General features: G+C 44.4%; 1 protein-coding gene across 1 annotated transcript in view; it reads left to right on the forward strand.

Moving 5' to 3' along the window:
* The first annotated feature begins 495 nt into the window (after nucleotides 1–495).
* Nucleotides 496–13527, forward strand: part of LOC136624788 (mannose-binding protein C-like) — a 34341-nt gene continuing 21309 nt past the window's right edge. Inside the window, exons 1-3 of the mRNA XM_066598724.1 lie at nucleotides 496–539; nucleotides 5622–5836; nucleotides 6010–6126. Of these exons, the coding sequence (XP_066454821.1) occupies nucleotides 5638–5836; nucleotides 6010–6126 (316 nt within the window). The 5' untranslated portion in view covers nucleotides 496–539; nucleotides 5622–5637. The remainder of the gene's footprint in view (nucleotides 540–5621; nucleotides 5837–6009; nucleotides 6127–13527) is intronic.

The raw sequence follows: 13527 nt of genomic DNA on the forward strand, positions 1-13527 counted from the left end.
TAGGCAGAGCACAGTGTGCGGTCCGTCTTATTAGCTGTTCTGCTGAACGATGGATTTCAGGCAGAACTGAAATTCATCGTTCGGCAGAACAGTGAAAGATGGGCACATTTACACGCAACAATTATCGCTCAAAAGATGTCTTTTGAGTTAATTTTGAGCGGTGAACGTTGCGTCTAAATGGGCCTTAATGACAACTGGGTAATAAAGGTTCCTAGATGGTGGAGCTCCTAAAACAATTGGCCCATTTGCTAACCCTATAATCCAGACCTTGATAGAACTCTCTCACTTAGCGACTTGTGCTATAAAGGTATCTTGCTTCACAAGAAATGCATGACATTTCATAATTAGGTGCCTGAGTATGATCTTACTACTGATAATTAATAAACTCAGCACTTCAATGATTTCGAGATATAATTGATTTGTTATTAGTAATCAACAAGAATACATACAAGGCCAGGCTCATACAACTGGATTTGAATTGCAGATTCTACAACCGGCATCCGCACTGACTTTCCGCGGTAAAAGGCAGGCATTGAAAGGTATGCATTTTTCATTTTACCGCGGAATCCGCGTGAACGGCCTCCACTGACGTCAATGGAGGTGTTCAACCCGCATCTGTGGGTACCCACATTATCGCTAAGCACTGGCACAGGAAATACAAATTTCAAAAAACAGAAAACTGTACTGCGCATTTCCACCTGCAAGCCTCTGCGGTCATGCTTAATACAATTATACGATTGATTGACGCATGTAGAGTCACCGGCTGGGTTCATAGGCTGAATCCACTACAGGCCTCCTGCATGTAGAATCCGTCCCGGACATTTGAGATGTCGGCCTCCTACTGGCTGCAGCGGTCACGTGGGTAAGCAACCATGTGACCACTTCAGCCACAGTAAACAGAAGACCAGAAGACAGGAGCGGTGGTGAGGAGAGTCGTATGGCAGGGGAGAGGTGAGTACTATTGTAGTTTTCTATATACACCATGTTTCCCCAAAAATAAGACAGGGTCTTATATTAATTTCTCTCCAAAAGTTGCACTAGGTCTTATTTTTAGGGGACATCTGTAACTGCAATTAGGGATTAATTTTAGGGTAGGTCTTATATTTCAAGCCTTCCCGAAAATCGCTAATAATGAGGTCATGGCTTATTTTCTGGGTAGGTCTTATTTTTGGGGAAACACGGTATATAACTCATCCCTTCACTGCCACCAATGTATGTAATAATTAGAAAACCCCTTTAAATAATAATGTTGGATATCAAAATCCCAATCTAAACCCAGAAATTCCAGAGATTACATAAAATGAATCCCATTTCTAGAGTAAAAAATACTTTATGCCGTCCTCACTTCTCCTAGGGGCTTATGCAGACGAGTGTAGTTATCTGTGCTGCTAGCAGCATGCAGAACATACTTCTAATAGAAACCAACAGGTTCCTATAGAAGCATTCACATGGAGGTTGTAAGGTGCGTGAAAATCCGCGCACCTAAGATAGGACATGTGAGTGCAAACTTGCATGTTGGCTCTGAGCCTTGAAAGCATGTAGCCCGCACCTTGGAGCATGTGAACAGGCAGCTTCATGGAGCCTAAATTCACGCGATTTTCACAGCGCTGTCAGCAGCGGGCCTTCCTCGCTGCTAGCAGTGCTGACAACTATGCTCATCTGCATGAGCCCTGAGTATGAGTTCCAAAACTTGGGAATTTCAACAGTGAAATTGTCCAGCCTAATGAAAATGAATCGAGATTGGTAACAGTACATTTTTACTGTTTGGTATGTTGTGAGATGCAGTCATCTTTATATTAGACAGTCCGTAGAAATAGGAAAGTCCCGCAGCACACCTAACACATGCACTTCAGTGCAGAGGTTCCAATCCGTGTATGCCAAGCCACCTGTGGGGTCATGAACCCAACCCCAAATAAATGCAATGGTGTCCAAGGAGGCGGCAGCATCAACGGTGTAGAAATTGTAGAAAAAGGTTTTATTGCTCCATAAAATGGCGACGTTTCGACCTAATCTAAGTCTTTTTCAAGCCTGAAAAAGACTTAGATTAAGTCGAAACGTCGCCATTTTATGGAGCAATAAAACCTTTTTCTACAATTTCTACACCGTTGATGCTGCCACCTCCTTGGACACCATTATATTAGACAGTCCAACAGACAGTATACAAGACCGCATGGACATTTCATAATATGACAAGAAATGAGAAATCACAATTTTGGAAATATCCTGTAGGGTAATTCCTAGGGTGCTAAACCTTATCTTCTTTATGGACATTTATGTAGTAAATGCAGGTAAATGATTCCATGTTTTCAAAAATTGTTGTGTAGGTAATTTCTCTGCAGTCCCTTCATTTGTCCTCATCATTTTTTTCTTTAAATTTTTTTGAATAATGGAAACGCAAAATAAAGAAATTATTCCACACAGGGTATAGCAATCAAAGTGTTTTAGAGACTCATAGGTCCCCTTCCTCAGCATTATCCAAAGTAGACATGAGACCTCAAATACGTGGCTTATATTTCCAGTCATGTTACAAGGCCTGTTAGAAGGTTGGACATTGACTTGTAGGAATGCTACCTTCTAGTAGGTGGTGGTACAAAGGCATTGTAACATCTGCAATTTACATAATAAATTTCCCAGAGGAGCACACATGGCCTTTTAAGTCTCCTCACACCTACTAGAGAGTTACCACATAGAGAAACTATACCCCTCTTTGCCCACATCATAGGCCTCATACCCAACTAGCCACAAGATACTGGCCACTGATGAGGAGTAAGAACACCAAAACAGTTTGTATATTGTGGTTATGCAGTATACAAGATGGGCTTTAGGGGGCCTGAAAACAGGCAGACTGAGGCCAAGTAGCTGGAACAGCTGTATGGGTATGGCTGAAGGAGTTAGAACCTCCAGCCACACTTCTGCTGAGAGGAAAAGAAGATGGAGATAGCTCAGAAGGAGCTGAAAAGGCTGCAAACTTGAGGTCCGATGTGGACCAAGCGGTGGGAATATCATGAGTCTGAAAGGGAAGGACGCACCCTAGATTGACACCCTGGCTGGGTGCGGTGGTAGGACATGAAAGCCTACGTGAATTTAGTAGCCAGATGTCTAGGATTTCTGTTATGTATTACATGTGTGTACTGTGACTAAAACAACAGTGCGAAGATCGTTACCTTTGTTATCTATTCTGTTACCAAAATAAATGGACTTCCTGAGTTTTACCACCAATTTTGGCATGGACATGGGTTACTGAGGTGTGACCACAAATCTAGTAGGAGGGAAGATGGTGTTCCAATGAGCTCAATACCCCAAACTTGCCACACTATATGTGGTTATCTTTTTCTTCTAAAGAAGACTTTGGCTTTATCTTATATCCTCAGTGATCATATAAAAAGAAGAGAAAAAGTCCACTCATCTGGATATGCTCGAATCGCCAGTGCACAGAGTGATGTCAGAGTTTTCAGATCATATCAGTAAGCCTTATGATGACATCCAGCACTCTAGTCCATCCAATAATAGAAATTCTTTATTCGCTTATAGTTAATATCATACAAGCATGTCTATGCAGCACAAGCAAGGAACGCATTTCAAATTATTCCTTCTTCATGCCCTAACAACCCACTGAACCAGACTCTTTAAATACACGTTAACTATTCAAAACAGGCCAATTACTGATAATAAAACACACTAATAGTGCATAAAAATTTAAGATAAACATTAAAAGAAGTATTCTATTTATGTTACTCATTTTCACATTGTTATCACCATAGTGGTTAGTTGGTTAGCACTAATGCCTTGCAGCACCAGAGTTACCAGGATCCAAAATGCGTTGCCTGCCTGTACATTGACTTGTAGGCATGCTACCGAGGTATTGTATCGTCCCAGAGGAGCATTGCATGGCCTTTATAAGGGAATCTTCCACCATGTTTTTGCAGTCCTCACAGAGAGCCTATAAGGTAGTGCTGGTCACACTAATCACAGTGATATGACTGCTATATGGATCTGTGCAGGAGTTTAGAGAAACTTGCATTTTTCTAGTAGCACCAAGACACTAAACTAGTTCTACATATTCATGAGCTGCAGGCTAGCCACACCCACTCCACCCTCCAGCCAATGATTGGCAGCTATCTCTCTATGTGCTTTTTATTTGTTTTGGTTTTTTTTGCCTTCCTCTAGATCAACAAGGGGGGTTGGAAACAGGTTGAACTAGATGGACATTGTCTCTGTTCAGCCTAACATATTGTTACTATGATAGGCATTCTGCTATGACAGCCCTGGGACCCAAAATATCAATTGGGGCATTTAAATGCCGCTGTTAGAATTGACAGTGGCATTTAAAGGGTTAGCAGCTCCGATGAGAAACTCAGAAAAAGCCGGCAGCCGCATTGTATGGACCGCGATCGTCCCTTGATCGCCTTTCTTACACACCCCGAAGCTGCAGGATGTAACTATACATTCTGAAGCATTAGGGGGTTAATACATTACTTTGTCATATTACACTCACACTGAAAATTTCATTGCTATACTGGGCATATAGCCTTATAAAAAGAATCAAACAATCACACTGGGATGTCCCTAATTGGACTAAATAAATAACAGAATAAACATTATTAAGGTTTACTATTAATTATTTAAAAAAATAAAATCATTTTTAGTTGTACTGCAATTTTCATTTCCTCTAAAATAACCTCCATACTGTCACTGTACAAAACGCATTATTCTAAGACCAACATTACCAGTAACAACACTATATAAGCGTGAAACAATACTGCCACACCATGATAACATACTACCACCACATAGTGACTGAATAAAGACCTTGGAGGAGCAGTGCAGCTCTCATATTGACTTCAATGGGAGTGAAGCCAGCGCACTTCCTTCCTTATCCACTTATGACAACATCTAGCCCACTGCACTGGACAGTGAGCCAGATTATCAGTTGATGGATGGAGGTCCCAAGTGGTGAGCCCCCATCCATCAACTACCAATGACCTATCTACAAAGCATATAACTTTCACTTTGAATTACTAGAATACCTCTTTTCCAAAATATTATACTATACTGTATATTATACCATACTTAGGGTGACTACCCACTACAGTTTTTTTTCACTGCGAAATTCGTGTTTTTTTTTCTGCAGGGGTCTATAAGACTTGTAATGTTAAATTTGCGATCACGCAAAATCACGATTTCGCGTTAAATTGCGATTTTGTGCGATCGCGATTTTAACAACTCTGCGAATTTCGCAGAGAAAAAAAACTGTAGTGGGTAGTCACCCTTAGGGCGCCTACCCACTGGCGTTGCTGATTTTCGTGCGTGAAAAATGCAGCATTTTTGGCGCGTTTTCCGTGCGTTTTTTGCGGCGTTTTTCGCGCCTTTTCCGTTAATTTCCATTGACATTCATGGGTGCATTAAGAGAAAAATAAGGACACATATGCAACTGACAGTTCCTATGTGAAAAATTGCAACGAACCGAAAAAAAAAAACGCAAATGGACAAGAACACATTCTATACTAATTGCTCTTCAGAAAAAAACGCAAAACGCAAAGGAAAAAAAATCGCCAGTGGGTAGGCGCCCTTAAGGTAATTTTTACAATTGCAGCAAAGTGACAATAACATTTATTTTTTAGAGAAACATCCTGGATAATGAGGTTTATACAGCTTTTTAGTTTTCTACTATATGGACTCTTCCTGAATGCACACACAGTTACAGATAATGGCAAATGTGAGGACGTGCCCAACACATGTGCTGTTATAACATGTAGTGCACATCACCCCAGTGGATTGCCTGGAAGGGATGGAAGAGATGGCAAAGAAGGACCAAAAGGAGAAAAGGGAGAGAAAGGTAAGCGATCAATATTGTGATAGAGCAACTCACTTATATTACTGATTGTCGTTAACTTTACCAGTATAAGCAAACTTACAGCATTACAGTAACACGTGAACCAGTACCTCCAGAGATACTACCACTTGACTACTAGGTAGCATTTATTTTTTCATTTGTACAATCTCACACAGGTCCACAGGGGTCTCGAGGAATTCAGGGACCTCCTGGAAAACTTGGTCCTCCTGGAGAAAAAGGAGAGAGAGGATCTGTTGGAGAGAAAGGGGAGCAGGGTGTCAGTGCAACCTCAGGTATTACAAGGATAACTATCGTGGCTTCAAATATCTTTGTCTTTCTTTTGCTTTTGTATTTTTTTTTTAAGACAACTCAACCAAAAAACTAATTTTTTATGAATAAACTAGCTTACCCGTCGCACGTTGCTGCAAAGACAGACAAACATACATATATTCGTTTTTATATATCTAGATAACAACCAATCACAGCGCAGCTTTCATGTTACCTCAGTGGTATAATATATAACAACCAATCACAGCGCAGCTTTCATGTTACCTCAGTGGTATAATATATAACAACCAATCGCATCGCAGCTTACATGTTACCTCAGCTTTATAATATGCTAGCTGATATACCCGGCTTCGCCCGAGTTAATTTGGTACTGGTGTTTATTTGGTGTTCACATGGAAAATCTTATGAAGTCGTGGTTACTTACCGAGATACTGGGAAAAAAATATGTTCACCATTTTGCATGGTTCTTTGCGTTACCCAGGAAACACCCCGTGGAGGTAACCATGCGACGTTTCCTTTAAATATAAATATATATATAAAAAAGGCATCGGGAAGTGAGAGAATTAGATTATGTACGAAAAATTTGGACGCTAATTCTTTTGAACTTAGATTTCAGTAATCGAGTTGGGACCGATTAACTTTTCCAACTTATGACATAATCAATGCCTGTGCCAAATTTCAAGTTTCTATGACACCGGGAAGTGAAAGAATTAGATTCCGTACATAAAAAAATTTGGACGCTAATTGTTATGCGCTTAGAATTGAATAATCGAGTTGGGACCCATTAACTTTTCCTACTTATGACATAATCAATGCCCGTGCCAAATTTCAAGTTTCTATGACACCAGAAAGTGAGAGAATTAGATTCCGTACGTAAAATTTGGACACTAATTGTTTTGCGCATAGTATTGAATAATCAAGTTGGGACCCATTAGCTTTTCCTATTTATGACATAATCCATGCCCGTGCCAAATTTCAAGTATCTATGACACCAGAAAGTGAGAGAATTACATTCCATACATAAAATTTGGATGCTAAATCTTTTGCACTTAGAATTGAATAATGGAGTTGGGACCCATCAACTTTTCCTACGTATGACATAATCAATGCCCGTGCCAAATTTCACGTTTCTATGACACCGGGAAGTGAGAGAATTAGATTCCGTACGTAAAATTTGGACATTAATTCTTTCGCGCTTAGAATTGAATAATCGAGTTGGGACCCATTAGCTTTTCCTATTTATGACATAATCTATGCTCGTGCCAAATTTCAACTTTCTATTACACCAAGAAGTGAGAGAATTAGATTCCGTATGTAAAATTTGGAGGCTAGTTCTTTTGCGCTAGAATTGAATAATCGAGTTGGGACCTATTAACTTTTCCTATTTATGACATAATCAATGCTCATGCCAAATTTCATGTTTCTATGACATTGGGAAGTGAGAGAATTAGATTACGTACGTAAAATTTGGACGCTAATTCTTTTACGCTTAGAATTGAATAATCGATTTGGGACCCATTAACTTTTCCTATTTATGACATAATAATCAATGCTTGTGCCAAATTTCAAATTTCTATGACATTGGGAAGTGAGAGAATTAGATTACGTATGTAAAATTTGGACGGTAATTCTTTTGCTCTTAGAATTGAATAATTGAGTTGGGACCCATTAGCTTTTCCTATTTATGACATAATCTATGCTTGTGTCAAATTTCATGCTTCTATGGCATCAGGAAGTGAGAGTATTAGATTACGTAAGTAACATTTAGACGCTAAATCTTTTGCACTTAGAATTGAATAATCGAGTTGGGACCTATTTACTTTTTCTATTTATGACATAGTCAATGCCCGTGCCAAATTTCATGTTTCTACGACATTGGGAAATGAGAGAATTAGATTACGTACGTAAAATTTGGACGCTAATTTTTTTGCGCTTAAAATTAATTAATTGACTTAGGACCCATTAGCTTTTCCTATTATGACATAATCAATGCTCGTGACAAATTTCTAATATCTATGACATCGGGAAGTGAGAGAATTAGATTATGTACGTAAAATTTAGACGCTAAATCTTTTGCGCTTGGAATTGATTAATCGAGTTGGGACCCTTTAGCTTTTCCTATTTATGACATAATCAATGCTCGTGCCAAATTTCAAGTGAGAGAATTAGATTACGTACGTAAAATTTGGACGCTAATTCTTTTGTGCTAGAATTGAATAATCGAGTTGGAACCCATTAGCTTTTCCTATTTATGACATAATCAATGCTCGTGCTAAATTTCAAGTTTCTATGACATTGGGAAGTGAGAAAATTAGATTCCGTACATGAAATTTGGACGCAAATTCTTTGGCACTTAGAATTGAATAATCGAGTTGGGACCCATTAGCGTATCCTATTTATCATATATTCAATACTCATGCCAAATTACATCGGGAAGTGAGAGAATCACATTCCGTATGTAAAATTTGGACGCTGATTCTTTTGCGCTAGAATTAAATAATTGAGTTGGGACCCATTAGCTTTTCCTATCTATGACATAATCAATGGTTGTGCCAAATTTCAAGTTTCTGGGACATTGGAAAGTGAGAGAATTAGATTATGTATGTAAAATTTGGACGCTAATTCATTTGCGCTAGAATTAAATAATCGAGTTGGGACCCATTAGCTTTTCCTATTTATGACATAATCTATGCTTGTGCCAAATTTCATGTTTCTACGACACCGGGAAGTTGGAGAATTTTTGGCGAGTCAGTCAGTGAAGCAGTGAGTGAGTCAGTGAGGGCTTTCGTCTTTATATATATAGATAACACCCAATTACAGCATAGCTTTCATGTTACCTCAGCAGTATACTATATAACAACTAGAGATGAGCGAGCACCAAAATGCTCGGGTGCTCGTTACTCGGGACGAAATTATCGCGATGCTCGAGGGTTCGTTTCGAATAACGAACCCCATTGAAGTCAATGGGCGACCCGAGCATTTTTGTATTTTGTCGATGCTCGCTAAGGTTTTCATGTGTGAAAATCTGGGCAATTCAAGAAAGTGATGGGAACGACACAGCAACGGATAGGGCAGGCGAGGGGCTACATGTTGGGCTGCATCTCAAGTTCACAGGTCCCACTATTAAGCCACAATACCGGCAAGAGTGGGCCCCCCCCAATCCCAACAACTTTTACTTCTGAAAAGCACTCATTAGCAATGGATACCTTAGCTAAGCACCACACTACCTCCAACAAAGCACAATCACTGCCTGCATGACACTCCGCTGCCACTTCTCCTGGGTTACATGCTGCCCAACCCCCCCGCACGACCCAGTGTCCACAGCGCACACAAAAGTGTCCCTGCGCAGCCTTCAGCTGCCCTCATGCCACACCACCCTCATGTCTATTTATAAGTGCGTCTGCCATGACGAGGAACCGCAGGCACACACTGCAGAGGGTTGGCACGGCTAGGCAGCGACCCTCTTTAAAAGGGGCGGGGCGATAGCCCACAATGCTGTACAGAAGCAATGAGAAATAGAATCCTGTGCCACCGCCATCAGGAGCTGCACACGTGAGCATAGCAATGGGGAACCTATGTGCCACACACTATTCATTCTGTCAAGGTGTCTGCATGCCCCAGTCAGACCGCGGTTTTTAATTCATAGACACAGGCAGGTACAACTCCCTATTGTGAAGTCCCTGTGGACCGACAGCATGGGTGGCCCCCTGGAACCCACCGGCGGTACATAAAAATATCCCATTGCATTGCCCAACACAGCTGAGGTAGTAATGTCGTGCTTAATGCAGGTGGGCTTCGGCCCACACTGCATGCCCCAGTCTGACTGGGGTTCTTTAGAAGTGGAAACAGATGCATTTATAATTCTCTGTGGACCCACAGCATGGGTGGGTGCCAGGAAGCCACCGGCGGTACATAAAAATATCCCATTGCATTGCCCAACACAGCTGAGGTAGTAATGTCGTGCTTAATGCAGGTGGGCTTCCGACCACACTGCATGCCCCAGTCTGACTGGGGTTCTTTAGAAGTGGAAACAGATGCATTTATAATTCCCTGTGGACCCACAGCATGGGTGGGTGCCAGGAAGCCACCGGCGGTACATAAAAATATCCCATTGCATTGCCCAACACAGCTGAGGTAGTAATGTCGTGCTTAATGCAGGTGGGCTTCGGCCCACAATGCATGCCCCAGTCAGTCTGGGGTTCTTTAGAAGTGGAAACAGATGCATTTATAATTCCCTGTGGACCCACAGCATGGGTGGCTCCCTGGAACCCACCGGCGGTACATAAAAATATCCCATTGCATTGCCCAACACAGCGGATGTAACGTCAGCTGTAATGCAGGTGGGCTAAAAATTAATTTGATTACACTGTAGGCGAGGGCCCACAAAAATTGCTGTATCCACACTACTAATGTACATCAGAAAAATTGGCCCTGGCCAACCAAGAGGGCAGGTGAAACCCATTAATCGCTTTGGTTAATGTGGCTTAAGTGGTAACTAGGCCTGGAGGCAGCCCAGTTTAACGAAAAATTGGTTCAAGTTAAAGTTTCAACGCTTTTAAGAGCATTGAAACGTATAAAAAATTTTTAGAAAAATTATATGAGTGAGCCTTGTGGCCCTAAGAAAAATTGCCCGTTCGGCGTCATTACGTGAGGTTTCAGGAGGAGGAGCAGGAGGAGGAGGAATATTATACACAGATTGATGAAGCAGAAATGTCCCCGTTTTGGATGGTGAGAGAGAACGATGCTTCCATCCGCGGGTGCAGCCTACGTATTGCTTACGTATCGCTGCTGTCCGCTGGTGGAGAAGAGAAGTCTGGGGAAATCCAGGCTTTGTTCATCTTGATGAGTGTAAGCCTGTCGGCACTGTCGGTTGACAGGCGGGTACGCTTATCTGTGATGATTCCCCCAGCCGCACAAAACACCCTCTCTGACAGGACGCTAGCCGCAGGACAAGCAAGCACCTCCAGGGCATACAGCGCGAGTTCAGGCCACGTGTCCAGCTTCGACACCCAGTAGTTGTAGGTGGCAGAGGCGTCAGGGAGGACGGTCGTGCGATCGGCTACGTACTCCCTCACCATCCTTTTACAGTGCTCCCGCCGACTCAGCCTTGACTGGGGAGCGGTGACACAGTCTTGCTGGGGAGCCATAAAGCTGTCCAGGGCCTTAAAGACTGTTGTATTGCCTGTGCTGTACATGCTGCTCGATCTCCGCACCTTCCCTGCTACCTGGCCCTCGGAAGTGCGCCTTCTGCCACTAGCGCTGTCGGATGGGAATTTTACCATCAGCTTGTCCGCCAGGGTCCTGTGGTATAGCAACACTCTCGAACCCCTTTCCTCTTCGGGAATGAGAGTGGAAAGGTTCTCCTTATATCGTGGGTCGAGCAATGTGTACACCCAGTAATCCGTAGTGGCCAGAATGCGTGCAACGCGAGGGTCACGAGAAAGGCATCCTAACATGAAGTCAGCCATGTGTGCCAGGGTACCTGTACGCAACACATGGCTGTCTTCACTAGGAAGATCACTTTCAGGATCCTCTTCCTCCTCCTCCTCCTCCTCCTCAGGCCATACACGCTGAAAGGATGACAGGCAAGCAGCATGGGTACCGTCAGCAGTGGGCCCAGCTGTCTCTTCCCCCTCCTCCTCATCCTCCTCATGCTCCTCCTCCTCCTCCTGAACGCGCTGAGATATAGACAGGAGGGTGCTCTGACTATCCAGCGACATACTGTCTTCCCCCGGCTCTGTTTCCGAGCGCAAAGTGTCTGCCTTTATGCTTTGCAGGGAACTTCTCAAGATGCATAGCAGAGGAATGGTGACGCTAATGATTGCAGCATCGCCGCTCACCACCTGGGTAGACTGCTCAAAGTTTTGAAGGACCTGGCAGATGTCTGCCAACCAGGCCCACTCTTCTGAAAATAATTGAGGAGGCTGACTCCCACTGCGCCGCCCATGTTGGAGTTGGTATTCCACTATAGCTCTACGCTGCTCATAGAGCCTGGCCAACATGTGGAGCGTAGAGTTCCACCGTGTGGGCACGTCGCACAGCAGTCGGTGCACTGGCAGATTAAACCAATGTTGCAGGGTCCGCAGGGTGGCAGCGTCCGTGTGGGACTTGCGGAAATGTGCTCAGAGCCGGCGCACCTTTACGAGCAGGTCTGACAAGCGTGGGTAGCTTTTCAGAAAGCGCTGAACCACCAAATTAAAGACGTGGGCCAGGCATGGCACGTGCGTGAGGCTGCCGAGCTGCAGAGCCGCCACCAGGTTACGACCGTTGTCACACACGACCATGCCCGGTTGGAGGCTCAGCGGCGCAAGCCAGCGGTCGGTCTGCTCTGTCAGACCCTGCAGCAGTTCGTGGGCCGTGTGCCTCTTATCTCCTAAGCTGAGTAGTTTCAGCACGGCCTGCTGACGCTTGCCCACCGCTGTGCTGCCACGACGCGCGACACCGACTGCTGGCGACGCGCTGCTGCTGCTGACACATCTTGATTGCGAGACAGATGTTGCGTTGGAGGAGGAGGAGGAGGAGGGTGGTTTAGTGGAGGAAGCATACACCGCCGCAGATACCAGCACCGAGCTGGGGCCCGCAATTCTGGGGGTGGGTAGGACGTGAGCGGTCCCAGGCTCTGACTCTGTCCCAGCCTCCACTAAATTCACCCAATGTGCCGTCAGGGAGATATAGTGGCCCTGCCCGCCTGTGCTTGTCCACGTGTCCGTTGTTAAGTGGACCTTGGCAGTAACCGCGTTGGTGAGGGCGCGTACAATGTTGCGGGAGACATGGTCGTGCAGGGCTGGGACGGCACATCGGGAAAAGTAGTGGCGACTGGGAACTGAGTAGCACGGGGCCGCCGCCGCCATCATACTTTTGAAGGACTCCGTTTCCACAACCCTATACGGCAGCATCTCAAGGCTGATAAATTTGGCTATGTGGACGGTTAACGCTTGAGCGTGCGGGTGCGTGGTGGCGTACTTGCGCTTGCGCTCAAACACTTGCGCTAGCGACGGCTGGACGGTGCGGTGCGAGACATTGCTGGATTGGGCCGAGGACAGTGGAGGTGAGGGTGTGGGTGCAGGCCAGGAGACGGTAGTGCCTGTGTCCTCAGAGCGGGGTTGGATCTCAGTGGCAGGTTGGGGCACAGGGGGAGAGGCAGCGGTGCAAACCGGAGGCGGTGAACGGCCTTTGTCCCACCTTGTGGGGTGCTTGGCCATCATATGTCTGCGCATGCTGGTGGTGGTGAGGCTGTTGGTGGTGGCTCCCCGGCTGATCTTGGCGCGACAAAGGTTGCACACCACTGTTCGTCGGTCGTCAGGCGTCTCTGTGAAAAACTGCCAGACCTTAGAGCACCTTGGCCTCTGCAGGGTGGCATGGCGCGAGGGTGCGCTTTGGGAAACAGTTGGTGGATTATTCGGTCT

The sequence above is a fragment of the Eleutherodactylus coqui genome, chromosome 4, assembly GCF_035609145.1.
Source record: "Eleutherodactylus coqui strain aEleCoq1 chromosome 4, aEleCoq1.hap1, whole genome shotgun sequence".
Taxonomy (NCBI): Eukaryota; Metazoa; Chordata; class Amphibia; order Anura; family Eleutherodactylidae; genus Eleutherodactylus; species Eleutherodactylus coqui.